This window comes from Heterodontus francisci, chromosome 10 (genome assembly GCF_036365525.1).
Source record: "Heterodontus francisci isolate sHetFra1 chromosome 10, sHetFra1.hap1, whole genome shotgun sequence".
NCBI lineage: Eukaryota > Metazoa > Chordata > Chondrichthyes > Heterodontiformes > Heterodontidae > Heterodontus > Heterodontus francisci.
In genome coordinates, this window is record NC_090380.1 from 83418152 (window position 1) to 83438528 (window position 20377).

A 20377-nucleotide genomic window follows, 5' to 3' on the forward strand; every position below is an offset into this window, starting at 1 on the left:
GAGGTCAATTACCGAGGGCACAGATTTAAGGTGATTGGTAGAGGATTAGAGGGGACATGAGAAAAACTTTTTTCACCCAGAGGGTGGTGGGTGTTTGGAATTCACTGCCTGGAACAGTGGTGGAGGCAGAAACCCTCAACACATTTAAAAGGTACCTGGACATGCAGTAACCTGCAAGGCTATGGACCAGGTGCTGGAAGGTGGGATTAGATTAGGTGGCTAGTTTTTTTTCAGCCACGCAGACACAATGGGCTGAATGGCCCCCTTCTGTGCTGTAACTTTTCTATGGTTCTAATCCAACAATGGAGTGCTCTATTTTGGGCAACAATGAAGGACGATCATAAATCATGTAAAGACAGCTTCACTGAAGAAGCTCTAGAAGCGCGGTTGACAAACTCTCTTTACTGCTGAGGGAAAATATATCAACACGCAAAGCAGGTGTGGGTGGCAAGTGCATGGGCATCTGGCTGTCACACTTGAAGGGCACTGAAAATGTGAATAATGAGGATGATTGTGAATAATTGTAAACTGCCATATGTGGCTATCTAAGTGTTTATATGAGCTTTCCAAAAAAATGTAGTGAACGTAACTTTATCCAGTCATATGCTCAAATTGCAACACTAAAGGAACCGCTGAAAATTGCTACACAGTATTCAAGCAGGTTAAAATGGAGGAAGATAAAAAGGTACAGATAAGAAAGACTGATGCATGCTTGTCACTGTGCACACATGCAACTGACTATATCAATGCAGTCAATCAGTTAATAGTGATTCAGTGACAAGAGGCTTTTAATTCTATTAAACTATGGATATGCCATACATAATCTAGTGCATCCTAACTAATTGTATCGTTCAGTGATATTGTTGATACCCTTGCAGAAGAAAGTACCATTCAACAAAAAAAAAATCAGCACTTCAGAACAGTTGGTGGTACACAACAGAATCATGCCCACTTCGCAGAAACTCTAATAGAGTTCATATGCTAGATGTCTAGTGGGAATGGGTGACACAGCACCTGTTGGCTTATGATATGCACTTTATAACTATATAATAATGACAATTAATATGAATTTAAGCAAATGAAAAGCAATCACTGTGAAGTATTTCAAAAAAATAAAACGCACTCTATTCAGTGGTAACATTACTGTGCACTTGCACTCGTCAGGGCAAATTCACCAACTACACATCCCAACAGGATGTGTTCAAAGGGAGAGCAAGTTGGATGAATCTGAAGTGCTGATTTTTTTCCCAAATCCCTCCTCTTCACCACCTTAAAATCCTTCTCAAAACACATCAAGGTTTCGATCAGCTGTGCCCAACTCTCCCGTAAAGGCTTGGTGCCTGCTATTTGGGATGCTTTTCGATGTTTAGTGTTACATAACTGCAATTTGTTGTTGTGAACAAGCTTATGAAGTGGAATTGAAAGCTGGGGGATACTCCTTACACTCTCTGTCATTGTGACACCTCTAAGCATGATTGCAAATTGCAAATGGTCAAATAGTGACCGCAGTGAAAATGTACCGTGGAGCTCATGCCCGCTAGGGAATGGACTGAAAATGGAAAAACTGCCTTTTAAGAGCTTAATTCAATGAAGTGGAATTGCCTCTGCTATATTGCCTCAAATCTGGCATTCCCACACTGAATTTGATTTTCCTCTCCACCTCACCCCCTGTTCCTTTCAGGACAGTTGTCTGCTGCCCACTGCCCCTTCCCCCACTGCCACATATGACAGGGAGGTGGGGCCCTGGAAGCAGCACGATTTCCTGGCTTTCCATCCAGGAAATTCTGAGTGGGGGGTGGTAATCCCTGGTGGAACAGTCAGCACTTCTCCCTCTCATTAGGCCACATAACCATATCTATTTAGGCCTTGGCCTGTCCCTCCTTCATCTTCATGGCTCTTCTGTCCCCTTATTTATCTTGCTTCATCAGGTACTGCAGCAACAGTCCCAGTGCAGCACCACAGGAATGTTCCCTGACCCAGGAAATGGGCCCAGGATCAAGGTGGGGTCAAGCTGCAAGTGGACATCCTGCCTCAACTTGCCTATGGAAGAGGAAACATAGGCCTATAAGACAGAAATGGATCTGAATCCTGGTCCTAGAAGAGATAGACAATATTCTAAATGACTTTATCACCTCACTGGTCACTGGAAAATATAATAATGGATAAGTACACGTGTGAGTACAACAATCCCCTGTAAAGATCCTCTGCTTCATCCACAATTACAAGATTATTTTAATACAATGATCTTTATTACTTACTGTAAACTTTGACTGAGACTGGAATTTCAGCTATGTCTGATCCCACCAATGAAAAGCAGGAAAATATCTTTTCGTCCTGAATTCCAATATTAGAGATAGTTAAGGAAAAGTCTGCATTCATAATTATCCTGTCCTTGTATCCGGGAACCTCTTTTTTTGTTATTTGATTATTCAAAGGTGAAAATGAAATTAGTTGTTCATTGTCTGCTTCATTTAACTTCTGAAAAAGAGAGAAAAAAATGAAGGTCAACAATATATAGCTGACAAACCTTTCATTTTTTGGGGGTTCTATCAGAGCTTTTCAGCATGGTGATCTGCCGGGTTCAATTGCCAGCTGCTCAAGTTGCTATTCCTCATATGTAAGCCTCGATGGTGAGCATCAGCAGACTTGTTTCCTGGAGCAGGCAGCAAAATAATACTTCAAACCAGCCCAATCTTAATATACAGGGGGCAGGGTTTAAGATTTCCTTCATGCATTAGGTGCAGCAGAATCATTAAACTTATTTATGAACAAAGAGGCTAAAAATCCATGGGTCCAATGGCAGATCCTGCATGTTGGTCAGGTGCAAGAGACTCTGTGGGGATGGGAATTCTGGTGGGATCTGGATTGTCACACTTGGAACTTCTTCAATGCTAGACTCCCCATTACCCAGTGATCCTGACATTAAGATGAAAACGATGTACAGGTTGCTTCAGCCAAATGGCCATAATGTTAAAAATTAAATGGAGCTCATGGTGCTGGCTGGTCAGGGAGTTGTCTGCCTGAGCCACATCACCATGCCATCCTTCCTGTAGCATGGGTGCTGGCGATAGCTTGCAAAATACCTGACCACGCCCTAATCCTGAATACTCTGGCAGAGTTAGAAGTAATAGTCACCAGTGCCTCCTCTGTCACACTTACACCAGTGGCATGTAGCCAAGGATTTTCAGGGCCAACATGTCAACAATGTTGCAACACCTAGCAAATAGAAAAAAATCTCTCTTCTTGATGAGCACACATGCATTTTGCAGGCATCAATGGATAACGATTGGAAGCAAGAACCATAGCTAGTTTTTCACCATCCTAACCCAGAGGCACTGAAGACTATTGTAGCATCCCAACCCCCAGCCTAATTGAAATCAAGTAATGATCAAAAACAGATCTTGTTCCACTCAACTCATATGTGCCGACCTGGAAAACTAGCAATTGCTGACCAAACATATTAACAAGGTCCCTGAACAGATAACAACTCAAGGACACCACTGGCATTTGAAAAATAGTTACATGAGCTTTGTGACTTAAGATGAGAATGGCCCTGAAAATGCGCATTTGTTGACAACTTTTGACTGCAATGTCAAAGCAATATGATTTGGAGGCTCATAATTCCCAAAACCCTGAAAATTATTTATTCAAGTAGGAAGCACCAGTTGCTCTGCTGTCCTTTCCCCATTGCAGACATGCTAACGAATTTGTCAAGTGAACAGTTCTGAGGATCTGAATCACCATTAAACTTAATTTCCACTGGAGCAAGTTCTATGCATTAACTGATCCAAAAACCTAGCCTCGAGCTAGCTGTGGGAGTCCTTCCCTTCCTCGACTTCTCTGTCTCCATTTCTGGGGATAGGCTGTCTACTAATATTCATTATAAGTCCACCGACTCCCACAGCTACTTCGCCTACACTTCTTCACACCCTGCCTCCTGTAAGGACTCCATTCCATTCTCCCAGTTTCTCCGTCTCCGATGCATCTGCTCTGATGATGCTACCTTCCACAACAGTGCTTCTGCTATGTCTTCCTTTTTCCTCAACCAAGGATTCCCCCCCCAACTGTGGTTGACAGGGCCCTCAACCGTGTCTGGCCCATTTCCCGCACCTGTACCCTCACCCCTTCCCCTCCCTCCCAGAACTGTGACAGCGTTCCCCTTGTCCTCACTTTCCACCCCATCAGCTTCCATATCCAAAGGATCATCCTCCGCCACTTCTGCCACATCCAGCGTGATGCCACTACCAAACGCATCTTCCCCTCCCTTCCCCTGTCAGCATTCTGAAGGGATCGTTCCCTCCATGACACCCTGGTCCACTCCTCCATTACCCCAACCACCTCGTCCCCTTCCCACGGCACCTTCCCCTGCAATCGCAGGAGGTGTAATACCTGCCCATTTACCTCCTCTCTCCTCACTATCCAAGGCCCCAAACACTCCTTTCAGGTGAAGCAGCAATTTACTTGTACTTCTTTCAATGTAGTATACTGTATTCGCTGCTCACAATGTGGTCTCCTCTACATCGGGGAGACCAAACGCAGATTGGGTGACTGCTTTGCGGAACACCTCCGCTCAGTCCATAAGAATGACCCCAAGCTTCCGGTCGCTGGCCATTTCAACAACCTCCACCACCCGAGCACCCCACCCTCCGCCCCGCCCCCGCTCTCATGCTCACATCTCTGTCCAGGGATTGCTGCAGTATTCCAGCGAACATCAACACAAGCTCGAGGAACAGCATCTCATTTATCGATTAAGCACGCTACAGCCTGCCGGACTGAACATTGGATTCAATAATTTCAGAGCATGATGGGCCCCCCCCCCCACTTTTTATGTTTAGTTACTTTTTCTTTTTTTCTTTGGTTATTTTATTTTAGATCTTTTTTATTTGGTTATTTTATTTTAGGTATTTTTAGTGTGTTTAGTCTTGTGCCTACCCACTGTTACTGCTGCTTAAAAATTTTTTTAATGTTTGTGCTTTGAGTGCTTTGTGCTCTACAGTCTATTCACACCCTCTCTGTACTAACGTTTTGTCTTTCAGCACACCATTGACATACCGTTTGCCTTTGCTCCATGGCCTTCTGGTCAGTTATTCTCTGTGACCTTGTCCTCTCAACACCTCTTTTGTTATCTCTGGCCCCCACCCTCCCCCACTTAGTTGCTAAAAATCTTTTACATTTCTAATATCTGTCAGTTCTGAAGAGGGTCACTGACCTGAAACGTTAATTCTGCTTCTCTCTCCACAGATACTGCCAGACCTGCTGAGTATTTCCAGCATTTCCTGTTTTTATTTCAGATTTCCAGCATCTGCAGTATTTTGCTTTTATTAGAAAGAATGAGCCTTTCCACCTCTTCCACATGTTGTAAATGCTGCCATTTATATCCCAGATAAGGAATTCTGGAATGCGACAAGCATTTTTACCAGTTTTGTCTGGACAGAAAAAAAACATACGAACATACAAATTAGGAGCAGGAGTAGGCCACTTGACCCCTCAAGCCTCCTCCGCCATTCAAAAAGTTCATGGCTGAACTGATTTCTCCACATTACCACCTGCCCCCGATAACCTTTCTCGCTCTTTGCTGCAGAGAACAGTGTCAATCCCCCTAACTATACTGTCCCCTACCACCCCTACATTCCGTTTATCTCCCTCCACTTGAAAGGCTTCCTGTATCATGGTGCCATGATCAGGTTGCTCATCCACCCTGCAGCCCTCATTCTCATCCAAACAAGCTGAAAGTACCTCAAACCTGTTGAACAATCGCAAAGGGTGAGGCTGCTGCACTCCTGCCCTCTGGGACCCCTTACCTGCCTCAGCTGCAGCCACACTCTCCTGTCCCTGACCACTGACCAAATCAGAAGGCCCTATCCTAAGGGGTGTGACTGCCTCCTGGTACAAAACGTCCAGCTAACTTTCCCCCTTCCTGATGTATCGCACTGTCTGCGGCTTGGCCTTCAGTTCAATGACTCTGGGCTGAAGCTCTTCGAGCCACAAACACTTACTGCAGATGTGTTTGCCGTGGATCACACTGGCATCCAGGAGCTCCCACATGACACATCACCTGTCCTGCCATCCTTAATGTGTTTCAATTAACTACTTAATTATTTTACTCAATTATTTATTTTATTTTCCTTTTTTTATATAGTTTATTAAGCTTACCACTAGTTCCTTTACTATTTTAAACGTTAGGATTAGAATAGACCTTAATCACTTACCAGATACTCACCGAACAGGTAGCTTCTTCCCCAACCAATCACCTACTTGCTTGCCTGTGACGTCACACTTGATTTTCTTTGAAGGGCTCATTCCACTGAACTACAGAGGCTAGAGGCTAGGATAGGAAACAGGATAGCCTCTCCCCGCACACCGTGCTCTTAACAGTGAAGCCTCTCCCCGCACACCGTGCTCTTAACAGTGAAGCCTCTCCCCGCACACCGTGCTCTTAACAGTGAAGCCTCTCCCCGCACACCGTGCTCTTAACAGTGAAGCCTCTCCCCGCACACCGTGCTCTTAACGGTGAAGCCTCTCCCCGCACACCGTGCTCTTAACAGTGAAGCCTCTCCCCGCACACCGTGCTCTTAACAGTGAAGCCTCTCCCCGCACACCGTGCTCTTAACAGTGAAGCCTCTCCCCGTACTCTGCGCTCTTAACAGTGAAGTCTCTCCCCGTACTCTGTGCTTTTTTCATTGAGGTCCCTCCCTGCACTCCGTGCTCTTTTCAGTGAAGCCCCTCCCTGCACTCCGTGCTCTTTTCAGTGAAGCCCCTCCCTGCACTCCGTGCTCTTTTCAGTGAAGCCTCTCCCCGTACTCCGTGCTCTTTTCAGTGAAGCCTCTCCCCGCACACCGTGCTCTTAACAGTGAAGCCTCTCCCCGCACACCGTGCTCTTAACAGTGAAGCCTCTCCCCGCACACCGTGCTCTTAACAGTGAAGCCTCTCCCCGCACACCGCGCTCTTAACAGTGAAGCCTCTCCCCGTACTCTGCGCTCTTAACAGTGAAGTCTCTCCCCGTACTCCGTGCTTTTTTCATTGAGGTCCCTCCCTGCACTCCGTGCTCTTTTCAGTGAAGCCCCTCCCTGCACTCCGTGCTCTTTTCAGTGAAGTCTCTCCCCGTACTCCACGCTCTTAACAGTGAAGTCTCTCCTCGTACTCCGTGCTCTTTTCAGTGAAGCCTCTCCCCGTACTCCGTGCTCTTTTCAGTGAAGCCTCTCCCCGTACTCTGCGCTCTTAACAGTGAAGCCCCTCTTCTCCCCGTACTCCGTGCTCTTAACAGTGAAGCCTCTCCCCGTACTCTGCGCTCTTAACAGTGAAGTCTCTCCCCGTACTCCGTGCTCTTAACAGTGAAGTCTCTCCCCGTATTCCGTGCTCTTAACAGTGACGTCTCTCCTCGTACTCCGTGCTCTTTTCAGTGAAGCCCCTCCTGCACTCCGTGCTCTTTTCAGTGAAGCCTCTCCCCGTACTCCGTGCTCTTTTCAGTGAAGCCTCTCCCCGTACTCCGTGCTCTTTTCAGTGAAGCCCCTCCCCGCACTCCGTGCTCTTTTTAACGAAGCCCCTCCCCTCACTCCGTGCTCTTTTCAGTGAAGCCCCTCCCTGCTCTTTTCAGTGAAGCCCCTCCCCGCACTCCGTGCTCTTTTCAGTGAAGCCCCTCCCCTCACTCCGTGCTCTTTTCAGTGAAGCCCCTCCCTGCTCTTTTCAGTGAAGCCCCTCCCCGCACACCGTGCTCTTTTCAGTGAAGCCCCTCCCCGCACTCCGTGCTCTTTTCAGTGAAGCCCCTCCCCGCACTCCGTGCTCTTTTCAGTGAAGCCCCTCCCCGCACTCTGTGCTCTTTTCAGTGAAGCCCCTCCCCGCACTCTGTGCTCTTTTCAGTGAAGCCCCTCCCCGCACTCTGTGCTCTTTTCAGTGAAGCCCCTCCCCGCACTCTGTGCTCTTTTCAGTGAAGCACCTCCCCGCACTCTGTGCTCTTTTCAGTGAAGCCGCTCCCCGCGCTCTTTTCAGTGAAGCCCCTCCCTGCACTCCGCGCTCTTTTCAGTGAAGCCCCTCCCCGCACTCTGTGCTCTTTTCAGTGAAGCCCCTCCCTGCACTCCGCACTATTTTCAATGAAGTCTCTCCCAGCTCTCCAAGAATGCTTCCACGATGACTCCAACTCCCCAAAAAAGGTGATCAGAGTCATCTAAACTTTCAGCACTATTACTGGGCAACCCAATTCCAAGGAATCTGCCTGGAACAAGAGCGCCATTCAATATCTGTTTTGACAAGGTGATTTTCCTCTAAATCTGTTCCAAGATATGCTCCCTCGCTCACAAAATCCAAAATTAATGGGTACACAGAAATACCCAATTGTATCCTGGCCCGTCGTGATATGGAGGAAACCTGTGCTGTACTGAAGGTGTCAGTGGGCCATATTGGTCCTCTGTGGCTCAAAAGTGATGTTCCTAATGATTTTCAAGCCATCAGCTTCAAGGATGGCATGAAAGAGGAATTACTAGATTGAGAAAACTGTTCTAACAGCAGTTCAGTCCTTGCAGGAACTAGCCAATTTAATATCAACACAACTACTTCTGCTACCTATAGGCACACCAGTTAATCCAAGATGCCTCTGTGCCCTGTAAACTCCACTACAAACTGGCCTCATTACAGTTTACCATCTACGAACATACGAATTAGGAGCAGGAGGCCACTCGGCCCTTCGAACCTGCTCCACCATTCAATAAGATCATGGCAGATCTGATTGTAACCTTAACTCCACATTCCTGCCTATCCCCGATAACCTTTCACCCCCTTGCTTATCAAGAATCTATCAACCTCTGCCTTAAACACAAAGACTCTGCTTCCGCCACCTTTTGACGAAGACGGTTCCAAAGACTCAACCCTCAGAGAAAAGAATTCACCTCATCTCTGTCTTAAATGGGCGACCCCTTATTTTTAAACAGTGACCCATGGTTCTAGATTCTTTCACAGGGGGTAACAGCCTTTCCACATCCACCCTGTCAAGACCCCTCAGGATCTTATATGTTTCAATCAAGCCAGCTCTTACTCTTCTAAATTCCAGCGGATACAAGCCTAGCCTGTCCAATCTTTCCTCACAATATAGCCCACCCATTCCAAGTATCAGTCTAGTAAACCTTCTTTGAACTGCTTCCAACGCATTTACATCTTTTTTTAAAAAAAGAGACCAATACTGTACACAGTACTCCAGATGTGGTCTCACCAATACCCTGTTTAGCTGAAACACAACCTCCCTACTTTTGTATTCAATTCCCCTCCCGACAAACGATAACATTCTATTAGCTTTCCTAATTACGTTCTGTCCCTACATACTAACCTTTTGCGATTCATGCACTAGAACACCCAGATCCCTCTGCATCTCAGAGCTCTGCAATCTCTCACCATTTAGATAATATGCTTCTTTGTTATTCTTCCTGCCAAAATGGACAACTTTGCATTTTCCCACAATATACTCCATCTGCCAGATCTTTGCCCACGCATTTAACCTATCTTTATCCCTTTGTAGCCTCCTTGTGTCCTCTTCACAACCTACTTTCCTACCTATCTTTGTGTCATCAGCAAATTTAGCAACCATACCTTTGGTCTCTTCATCTAAGTCATTTACATAAATTGTAAAAGGTTGAGGCCCCAGCACTTGTTACATACTGCCAACCAGAAAATTACCCATTTATGCCGACTGTCTGTTTCCTGTTAGCTAGCCAATCTTCTATCCATGCCAATATGTTACCCCTACACCATGAGCTTTTTTCCCCACAATAACCTTTGATGTGGCACCTTATCAAATGCCTTCCGGAAATCTAGTTGAGTACATCCACCAGTTCCCCTTTATGCACAGCACATTCTACTTCCTTAAAGAACTCCAATAAATTAGTTAAACATGATTTTCCTTTAACAAAACCATGTTGACTCTGCCTAATGACCTTCAATTTTTATAAGTGCCCTCTTATAACATTTTAAATAATAGCTTCTAACATTTTCCCTAAGACAGATGTTAAGCTAACTGGCCTGTAGTTTCCTGATTTCTGTCTCCCTCCCTTTTTGAATAAAATACATTCACTATTTTCCAGTCCAGCAGAACCTTCCTTGAATCTAGGGAATTTTGGGAAATTTAAACCAATGCATCAACTATCTCACTAGCCACTTCTTTTAGACCCTAGGATGAAGTCCACCAGGATCCAGGGACTTCTCAGCCAGCAGTTCTAACAATTTGCTCAGTACCACTTCCCTGTTAATTGTAATTTTCTTGAGTTCCTCCCTCCCTTCCATTTCCTGATAAACACAAAGCCATCCAACTTAAACCCCTCTACTCAGTAATGTCTATCTTTGCATCAGACGGGATGCGCAACCATTATCAATTCTCACTTAGTCACACTGCAGAAACAGATTCCACTTGATCTTGGCATTTGAATAATACTTACAGAACTGTTGCTGAAATGACACAGTCCTGCATACATTCTGATCCTGCTCCATTGTCCCAAGACAGATGTAGGAGGCTCGTGAAGCTGTGATAAACCTAACCATCTCACGTAACCCAAGCAAGTGGGTGCTCAGCCTACTGCTGGCAGAGTAAGTAACCTCTACCACTGGTAACCTTACAAAAATCTCATTCCTGGCAGCAAGCAGATGCTTCCCGTTGTTGTGGAACTGACCAAAGAACATGGTCTAGGCACATGTGGGACATCTGCTGGTCAGAACAAGTAAAGTATAGGCTTGTGCACAGACTTTGAGAGATACCAGGAGACATGGGGTCCTTGCCTGTGGGCCAGCCTCACACCCAAAATTTCCACTATTACAACAGTTTTGGAGCTACCTGCTGAGTATATAGTCTCCAGTAACCCAGCATAATGCTGACAAGGGTCTATTGTCACTGTAGCCTAAAGTGACACCTCCCACTTGCCCTCACAAGCCCACTATAACCCTGACCACAAGAACCCCAGCCATGCACATCCTTCACCCTAACCTATAGAGCTGTATAATTGTGTTTGGTCCTCCCTAGATTTACCTGCGTGTATTCTGAAATATGTAAACAGTATCTATCACATTACAAAACCATGTCTTGACAGCATGTAAAACTTTGCATATTTAAAAAAAATTGAGAGAAAACAAGAGGTGTAAAAAAGTTACAAATAGCAAAATTATTTTTTTTTAAAGTCTGAAAATCCTTAGTTGCTTTCCACTAGCATTAGTGCTGCAAACCGGCACAACAGCCATCTGGTTCTTCATCAAAAGCCTGTACAGTACAGGTGCATGCTGGGTACCCATTAGACTAGCGGGGGCGGGGAGAACAGGGCAGGAAATGCCGCACTGGATTAGCACTAGTGAACACTTCACAGCAGTATGACCCCTTCAACAGCAGCGGGCCGATCAGCCCCCTTTACATCGGAAAAAAAACCCGAAGCCGCAACTACCTTAGAAATGCTTCACATCAGTAATTGGTTTTATTAACAACATCAGAGAAACTGATACAGTCTATAAATTACTCACCACTCTCCATGACACCAAGGTCAAATCATCACCACCTGTTGTCGCCTCACAAAACAGTGTTACATTTTCTCCAACCATTGCAGGCACTGTGGTCATTGCATGAGCTGAAAAAAAGTACATTATCAATTCACATTTACGTATAAACTGGGACATATCTATCTACCTGTTTTTATCTAGCTCTCAACAGACTCAAGGGCAGCAACAAGACCACCTAACCTGACATACAAGTATTTCCCAGCTCAAGTCCTGGTCCCCATCCCAGCTATCTCCCCCTTGTCAGGTCAAGTCCTCACCCCCATCCCCTTTTTTTCCAGGCTCAGGCCTTCCCCTTTCTTTTATCTAAAGACAGCCATGTTATTTTCTAGAGCAATCAGATGGCAAGAGCCTCATGCTTAGATCCAAGTCTTTTTGGCAGGTGAGCAGAAAAAGTAAAGTGAGTAATACACAGAGAGAAACAGAGAATGAGAAAGCGAGTTATAGAAAGTGCATGTGAGGCATATAGAAATAATGGAAGGTTTACAGGAGAGAGAGAGAGACATATAGCAGAATAGTGTGTGAGAGGCCGACAGAGGGACTGAGAAGTACAGGGCAGGAACTGGAAGGCCAGACAGATTCACGGAGAGAATGAGAGAGAAAGAGTAAAGAAAAGTCAAAGACAAGCAGCGATACAGAGATGACAATGAGAAAGCGTGATAATGATAATAGCCCCTTGTCCTCCGTGCATCAATTTCACTCACTAATTTCAGTGGCCATTGGAGACTTCCTGCATCTTATATGAATTATATTCTTTATATAGTGAAGCTGGCATCTAATTTCAAAGGATGATGACTAATCCACAACTATTACTGCTTAAATTGATAATTTTTTTGACTGAGCATTTCCTGGTCCCTCCACCACTAAAGACAGAGCTTTGAGCCATCTTGTGCTCACAATGTAGAACATCCCTCCCAAACACCTTTGCTTTCCTATATCACTCCCCATTTTTGAAAGCCTTCTAAAAATCTACAAATTCAATAATGCTTCCCATAACATCCTTCTTACTCCTGCTCAGAACTGACACGGTTCTTGTGTAAGGGGCTTAAATATTATTGAAGAACATTTAAAAATGAATGTGGATCACATTTAGGTTCTTCCATGATCCAGGATGAGGCACTAAAAGATTATCCCAATAAGGGATAACACGAATTGTATTAAAATCCAGTGCAGCACCTCCATTTATACATACATCACTGGGCTGGATTTTTAAAGAGACCACCGTTGCCCCCGGTGACGAGCTCAAACTGAAGAGCCCCCCCCCCCTCCCCCTCCCCAATCACGTGGAGGGGACGGGCTGTCCGACACCAGCAATGTCGTCAGCTGCCTGTGCGCAGGCGCTGGTGCCATTTTTAAAGGGCAGCCAGCCCTGCCGGCATATTTAAATTTTTAAAGATAGACCCCCACAAAATTTATCAAATAAAATTCTAATGCCCCTTTCCCACCCCCAAATAACAATTACATTAACTATCTGCCCTTCCCCCACAAAACACTTACCTTTTAAATCAGGCCTTCCCGCACCCCCCCCCCCACCCCACCCCAAGACTGCAAAAAGTTTAAAGTTCACCCCTTCCCACCATCCCCTACAGTCATGTTTTATCGGACCCCATCCCCACCACCCCCTGCACTGGAAATCTTAACTCATCCCTCTTCCCCACCAGTGTCAAGCCAGCTTTTCCCAAATGGGGAATTGAAGGCACGGGAGTGCTGGCTGCTGCACTGAGGAATGCAGTGGGCCTGGAAGATTGCAGGTAAGTTAATTTAAATTTATTCATTTCATTGATTTAAATATGTAGATATTATAAATATAGATATATGTAGCCTTGCTGCCATTGGGAGGATCGGGCCGGGCCTCCGTGGCGGGCCTCTGCTGCAACCATCCTCCGGCCCCCCAGCCACAGAGCCCGATGTCGTGGGCTTGGCAACATCAAGCCCACTGTGTGGATACAACAATGTGCTTTTATTACTTTCTATTCATGGTAGACTCATGCCTCTGTACTCTAACAGCAAACTACATTAGCTTCCACAACATTTCACCACTTCCACTGGTTTATTTTAAATTGATAGACTTGCCCCTCTGTGCCCCCAATTGCTACCAGAACTGCATCTAATGTATTTACTGAATGCTTCACAAAATAATGTAGTAATATCTTCATATATGTATGCGATCATTGTTGCAAAGAACAATGTCCAGCAAAATCATTAGGAATTGTTTCCTGATGAATGCTGACTTTGATAAGAAGTAAGCTGTTCACCAAAGGAATGTCCAGTTCATGAGAAACTAACTACAAAAGGTGAAGGTGAATGGGGAGCACAAATTGAGCTGGGAATAGAGTACTTTGTAGACTGAGTGCTAAGTCAGGAATTTGGTGCAAGTGGGATCTCTCTGGATTTAGATTAGAGATACAGCACTGAAACAGGCCCTTCGGCCCACCGAGTCTGTGCCGAACATCAACCACCCATTTATACTAATCCTACACTAATCCCATATTCCTACCAAACATCCCCACCTGTCCCTATATTTCCCTACCACCTACCTATACTAGTGACAATTTATAATGGCCAATTTACCTATCAACCTGCAAGTCTTTTGGCTTGTGGGAGGAAACCGGAGCACCCGGAGAAAACCCACGCAGACACAGGGAGAACTTGCAAACTCCACACAGGCAGTACCCGGAATCGAACCCGGGTCCCTGGAGCTGTGAGGCTGCGGTGCTAACCACTGCGCCACTGTGCCGCCCTCTGGTAAGTAATTCTCAAGCTGTAATTTAGATTAACAGTCAGTTTCTGACTTAGAATTTTAAAACTGCAAGCTAGTTAAGATATTTAGTTAACAGAAACTGCCTGGCAGTGGCTGTAAACTATCAACTGACCCAAGCATCTTTTAAAGAGGAAATAGCTCAGGTACAGTCAAGGTACATTCCCATGAGAGGGAAAGGTGGAGCAAACAGATTCAGAGCTCCCCAGATGTGCAAAGAGATACAGAGTAAGATGAAGCAAAAAAAGGATGCATATGAGAGATGTCAGGTTGATAATACAGTTGAAAACCAGGCTGAATATAGCAGGTGTGGAGGGGAAGTGAGAGAACAAATAAAAGAAGCAAAGAGTATGAGAAGAGACGGGCAGCAAACATAAAAGGGAATCCAAAATCTTCTATAGGCACATAAACAGTAAAAGGGTGGTAAAAGGAGTGGGGCTGATTCGGGACATAAAAGGGGATTTAAGCATGGAGGCAGGGGGCATGGATGAGCTATTAAATGAGTACTTCGCATCTGCCTTTACCAAGGAACAAAATGCTGCCCAAGGTCATGGTGAAAGAAAGGTAGTTGAGACATTGGATGGACTAAAAATTGATAAAGAGGTATTAGATAGGTTGGCTGTACTTAAAGTTGATAAGTCACCAGGACTGGATGAGATGCATACAGGGATACTTAGGGAAGTAAGGGTGGAAAATGTGGAGGCACTGGCCATAATCTTCCAATCCTTCTTAGCTACAGGTGTAGTGCCAGTGGACTGGAGAATTGCAACTGTTATACCCTTGTTCAAAAAAGGGTATAAGGACAACTACAGGCCAGTCAGTTCAACTGCAGTGGTGAGAAAGCTTTTAGAAATGATAATTTGAGACAATATTAATAGTGACTTGGACAAATATGGATTAATTAAGGGAAACCAGCACAGATTTGTTGAGGGAAAATCGTGTGTAACTAACTTGCTTGAGTTTTTTGATGAGGTAACAGAGATTTGATTAGGGTAATGCAGTTGATGTGGTGTACATGGACTTCTAAAAGGCATTGATAAAGTGCCACATAACAGGCTTGTCAGCAAAGTTAGAGTGAAATAAATGGGACAGTAGCAGCCTGGATACAAAATTGGCTGAGTTGACAGGAAACAGAGAGCAGTTGTGAATGGTTGTTTTTCAGACTGGAGGAAGGTGGGGTTCACCAGAGGTTGGTGTGGGGACCCCTGCTTTTCTTGATATATATTAATGAGACAGACTTGGGTGTACAGGGCACAATTTCAAAATTTGCAGGCAACACAAAACTTGGAAGTATTGTGAATAGTGAGGGGGATAGCGATAAACTTCAAAAAGACACAGACAGTCTGGCGGAATGGGCAGACAAGTGGCAGATGAAATTTACTGCAGAAAAGTATGAAGTGATTCATTTTGGTAGGAAGAACGAGGAGAGGCAATATAAATTAGAGGGCATAATTCTAAAGGGGATGCAGGAACAGAAGGACCTGGGGGTAGATGTGCATAAATCACTGAAGGCTGTGGAGCAGGTTGAAAATGCAGTTAATAAAGCAAACAGGCTCCCGGGATTTATAAATAGAGGCATAAAGTACAAAAACAAGGAGGTTATGATAAATCTATTGCTATGGACATGTGGTAAGGGGTGTGGGTGGTTCCCACTGTTCACCTCCCAACAGACCGCAATCATGTATTGTTAAAATTATGCTTTAGCCCGTGAGTGTCTTTAGGGTCAAATAAATAGACAATGACTTCTTTTACCTACAAGAAAACCTAACATTTATTTTAAAACAAATCCCAAAATGATCACAACTGTACACACATATTCACCCACGTGTACATACACAAGAATAGACAGATAAAGAGAAAAGGGTAAGAGGTAGTTTAAAGTCCCAAGTAGGTAAGTGTTCGTGATTTACAGAAGAATGCGTCTTCTCGGGTAGAAAAGTCTTTCTTTAAAAAGTTGCAGGCCTGATTATTCGCAGTCTTGAACTTGTGTGGAGGACGGGAGAGCTCTAGTGGTTGTAACAGAGCCCAAAGCTGGTGGTGTGTAGTTTGTTACCTTCTCAGATGGTTGGTCTTAAAATCACTTTGTGATGTCACTGCTATGGTGGCTGTTCTTGGTCAGCAGGATTGCTTGCTCTGGATCCTTCTCACAGGCTGTGATGTTGGTTTGATCTTCCTCTTTCTCGCCAGACAGCTACCGTTTTAAGGTAAAATCTCTCATATTAGCTTATGTTAGGAGACACATGGCCTTCTCCCGTGTTGTGACCACACAATGGGCCACGATATGATAACCATGGCTATCATTTAATGTTTGAATGGGAATCATTCTGTAACGACGTTGCTGCTTCACACCTTATTCACCTTGGTTTGGCTATGAGCCAGACTGCCTCCAGCATCCTCTGTTAATCCATTTATATCGATCAGAGTCACTAATATGCAATAGCTCCTTTCAATTTCAAAGGGGTTCTCCCCAGAGCTATTTCAGTTAAGATTAATGAGCCTTGTCCTTGCAGATGCGTTTGTGGATGTCCAGTATAGGAGGGGTTGCATGGCCGCTACTCCATTTTTACTGTGTATAAGTGTCCATGTTCTTGTGATTTTGTTTAGCAGTTGAATTTTTTAAATTCATCATTCTTCCATTTCATTATTTCATCATGGCTCCTTCCACGCCACTGTATAAAACACTGGTTCGGCCTCAACTGGAGTATTGTGTCCAGTTCTGGACACCACAATTAGGAAGGATGTGAAGGCTTTAGAGAGGGTGCAGAAAAGATTCACAAGAATGGTTCCAGGGATGAGGAACTTCAGTTACATGGATAGATTGGAGAAGCTGTGTCTGTTCCCTTTGGAGAAGAGAACATTAAGATAGAGGTGTTCAAAATCATGAAGAGCAGATAGGGAGAAAATGTTCCCATTGCCATTGGATACAGAACCAGAAGATAGCAATTTAAGGCAAAAGAAGTAACAGCGATATAGGAAGAACTTTTTTTATGCAGCAAGTATTTAGGATCTAGTAAGCACTGCCACTGCCTGAGAGTGTGGTGGAGGCAGATTCAATTGAGGCCTTTAAAGGAGAACTGGATAAGTATCCAAAGAGAAAAAATTAGCAGGGCTACAGGGAAAAGGCAGAGGAATAAGACTAGCTGAGTTGCTCTTGCAGAGAGCCAGCAAGGGCACGACAAGCCAAATGGCCTCCTTCTGTGTTATAACTATTCTATGATTCTATGAACTCAAAGTGGTTGCCTGAATAAGTGTTAATTGCTGTAGCAGCAAGTTGACTTAGCAGTTTGAAGTTGGATGTGAGTCATGAGCTCTCTATGGAAGTAACCAGTGTTTGCTACCACACAGAGTGATCTGGGAACAGAGCTCTTCGCAACCCGAGTGCTAAGTTGGGAATTTGTTACAAGCGGGATTTCGGTGCAGAGGGGGAAGGAGGTGCTGCTTTTTATTCTTTTTGTTTCACCTCCAGTGGCTGGTGACCGAGTGTTCCTCTTTTGTCTCCAAGCTAGGCAACTATAACTAGCTATTAATTAGTTATATAAAAGCAAAATACTGCGGATGCTGGAAATCTGAAACAAAAACAAGAAATGCTGGATTCACTCAGCAGGTCTGGCAGCATCTGTAGAAAGAGAAGCAGAGTTAACGTTTCGGGTCAGTGACCCTTCTTCGGAACGGGAATTAATTAGTTATAGTCGTTTAGCAGTACAGAACGTATTGCTGAAATCAGAGACATTTTGTTGAGGCTTTTCGTCATGCACTCATCAGCACAATCGCAAGCACAACCAATGTAAGGGAAAACAACAACTTATACTGCATGAGAAGAGAGTGCTGATTGGTTGGCAAGTGAACTCTGATTGGTAGTGACGTTGCCATGACGAATGCACCAGTTTACTGACAGTTAACTGCCAAGATTTGTTTAAAATTTAAACTAGGTAGCTTGACTCTGATTGGTCAAGGCATTGCCCTGAGGAATGAACCAGCGAATGGCTGTTACTTATTTTGTTCAGCTGAAACAGGCGCAATGTTTGTATATATTCTTTCTGTCTGCAAAGAACAGGGCCCTGTTTATTAATATATGTAGCTTCCAGTACGTGCAAATGCACCACACTGCGAGCCCTACTGACAATCTTAAATTGGTTATCAGCACACCGAGGATTATTTGGCAAATATTGTCCAATCGTGGAATCACATCTAATGTTGGACACTGTGTTTTGAATTTTGCAAGCATGGGCTGGTTGGGTACAGCCTGTACCTTGCCCGTTGCGAACAGCAGAAGGGACATGTTGTTTGATATGATCCGCCTGTCTTTGGGACGTACGGCCTATATACCTAACATCACACTGGCATTGCAATTCAAACCTACCTTCACTGGTCAATACACACGTTGGGATTCTTACAGTTCCACATGCTATAAGATTGATCTTATTGGCAACCTCAAATAGGGCCCGAGCCATTTGCTGACCATGCAAGCCTGATGTTGAAATAGGGTGAATCAAAGGCATCCTGCGTGACAATGATCAGATCATTTCTCACTGTATATCGCATAAACTTTTGAACGGGGCTAAGGCCGTCTTTTTCGGCCCTAAAAAGTGCTCAGTCTACCTCAAATTACCCTGGAAGGATAATGTATCCCTAAAATTTGAGCAAAAGGTGAAGTTAGCTGTTTTGTGCTGCTACTATGCAGTAGCAACATGTGTGGTGCTCGCCTCTAACAGGATGCTGCTGTCAAGCCAAAAAGACGTTCTGTCTATCACACAAATGAGTAATGTGATATATGAATTTGAATGCCAGTGTGATGCTAGGTATATAGGCCATACGTCCCAAAGACAGGCGGATCGTATCAAACAACATGCCTGTTGTGAACAGAAGGGACAAGGTACAGGCCATAACGAACAAGCCTGTGCTTGCAAAACTCAAAACACAGTGTCCAACATTAAATGTGATTCCGCAATTGGATAACATTTGCTAAATAATCCACACTGTGCTAAAAATTATGCTGACAACCAACTTAAGATTGTCAGTGGAGCTCGCAGTGTGGCACATTTGTGCGCACTGGAAGCGACACATATTAATACACAGGGCCCTGTTCTTTGCAGACAGAAAGAATATGTACAAACATTGCGCCTGTTTCAGCTGACAAAGGTAAGTGACAGCCTTTCGCTGGTTCATTCCTCAGAGCAATGCCTTGACCAATCTGAGTCAAGCTGCCTGGTTTAAATTTTAAACAAAGCTTGGCAGTTAACTGCCAGTCACCGTAAACTGGTGCATTCGCCATGGCAACGCCTCTACCAATCAGAGTTCACTTGCCAACCAATCAGCACTCTCTTCTCATGCAGTATAAGTCGTTTGTTTTCCCTTACATTGGTTGTGCTTGCGATTGTCCTGATGAGTGCAAGACGAAAAGCTTCAACATGATGTCTCTATTTTCAGCAATATTAATTAGCTACTAATTTAGTTAACTAAAGTAACTAATCAAATAAATAAATAAATGTCGGACAGACATGGCAGGGATGGTGGTGTGCCGTGACTGCAACATGTGGGAATTTGTGCAATTCACTGCAATCTTGAACAACCATATTTATGGTAAGTATCTGCAGCTTGAGCAACTTCAACTCACAGCTGCTGACCTGGCGTCTCAGTTGCTGACATTGTGGGACATGAGGGCGCAGGAGAGTTACCGGCACACTTTGTTCCAGGAGGCAGTCACACCCCTTAGGTTAAGCCGAACTTTAGAGTTAATCAATGGTCCAGAACACAAGGGTATGACTGCAAGCTAAGCAGGTATGGAGATCCAGTGATAGAGGAGCCTCAGCCCTAGACTTTGGCCAACAGGTACTTGCTCCCTTGTGTGGACTGGAACAAGGACTGCAGGATGGATGAGCAAACTGACCAGGGCACCTTGGCGCAGGATGCCATTCAAGTGGGGGGAGTGAAAAGGAATGTGTTAGCAATAGGAAACAGTATAGTCAGGGGGACAGAAACTGTTCTCTGCAGCCATAGCCAAGAGCGCCGATGGTTGTATTGCCTACCTGGTGCCAGAGTTAATGACATGCCCTTGTGGCTGGAGACAAAGTTGCAGTGGGAAGGGGAGGATTCAGTTACCGTGGT

The 20377-nt window shown here is 44.7% G+C and overlaps 1 protein-coding gene across 4 annotated transcripts in view; it reads right to left on the bottom strand.

Annotated features, from left to right (window-relative positions):
* The window catches only part of alcama (activated leukocyte cell adhesion molecule a), a 316807-nt gene that overhangs the window by 64486 nt on the left and 231944 nt on the right, over positions 1-20377 (bottom strand). For all 4 annotated transcript variants that reach the window (XM_068040899.1, XM_068040901.1, XM_068040900.1 and 1 more), the window contains 2 exons: positions 11482-11585; positions 2259-2478 (listed from right to left, as the gene is read on the bottom strand). In XM_068040899.1, the coding sequence (XP_067897000.1) occupies positions 2259-2478; positions 11482-11585 (324 nt within the window). The remainder of the gene's footprint in view (positions 1-2258; positions 2479-11481; positions 11586-20377) is intronic.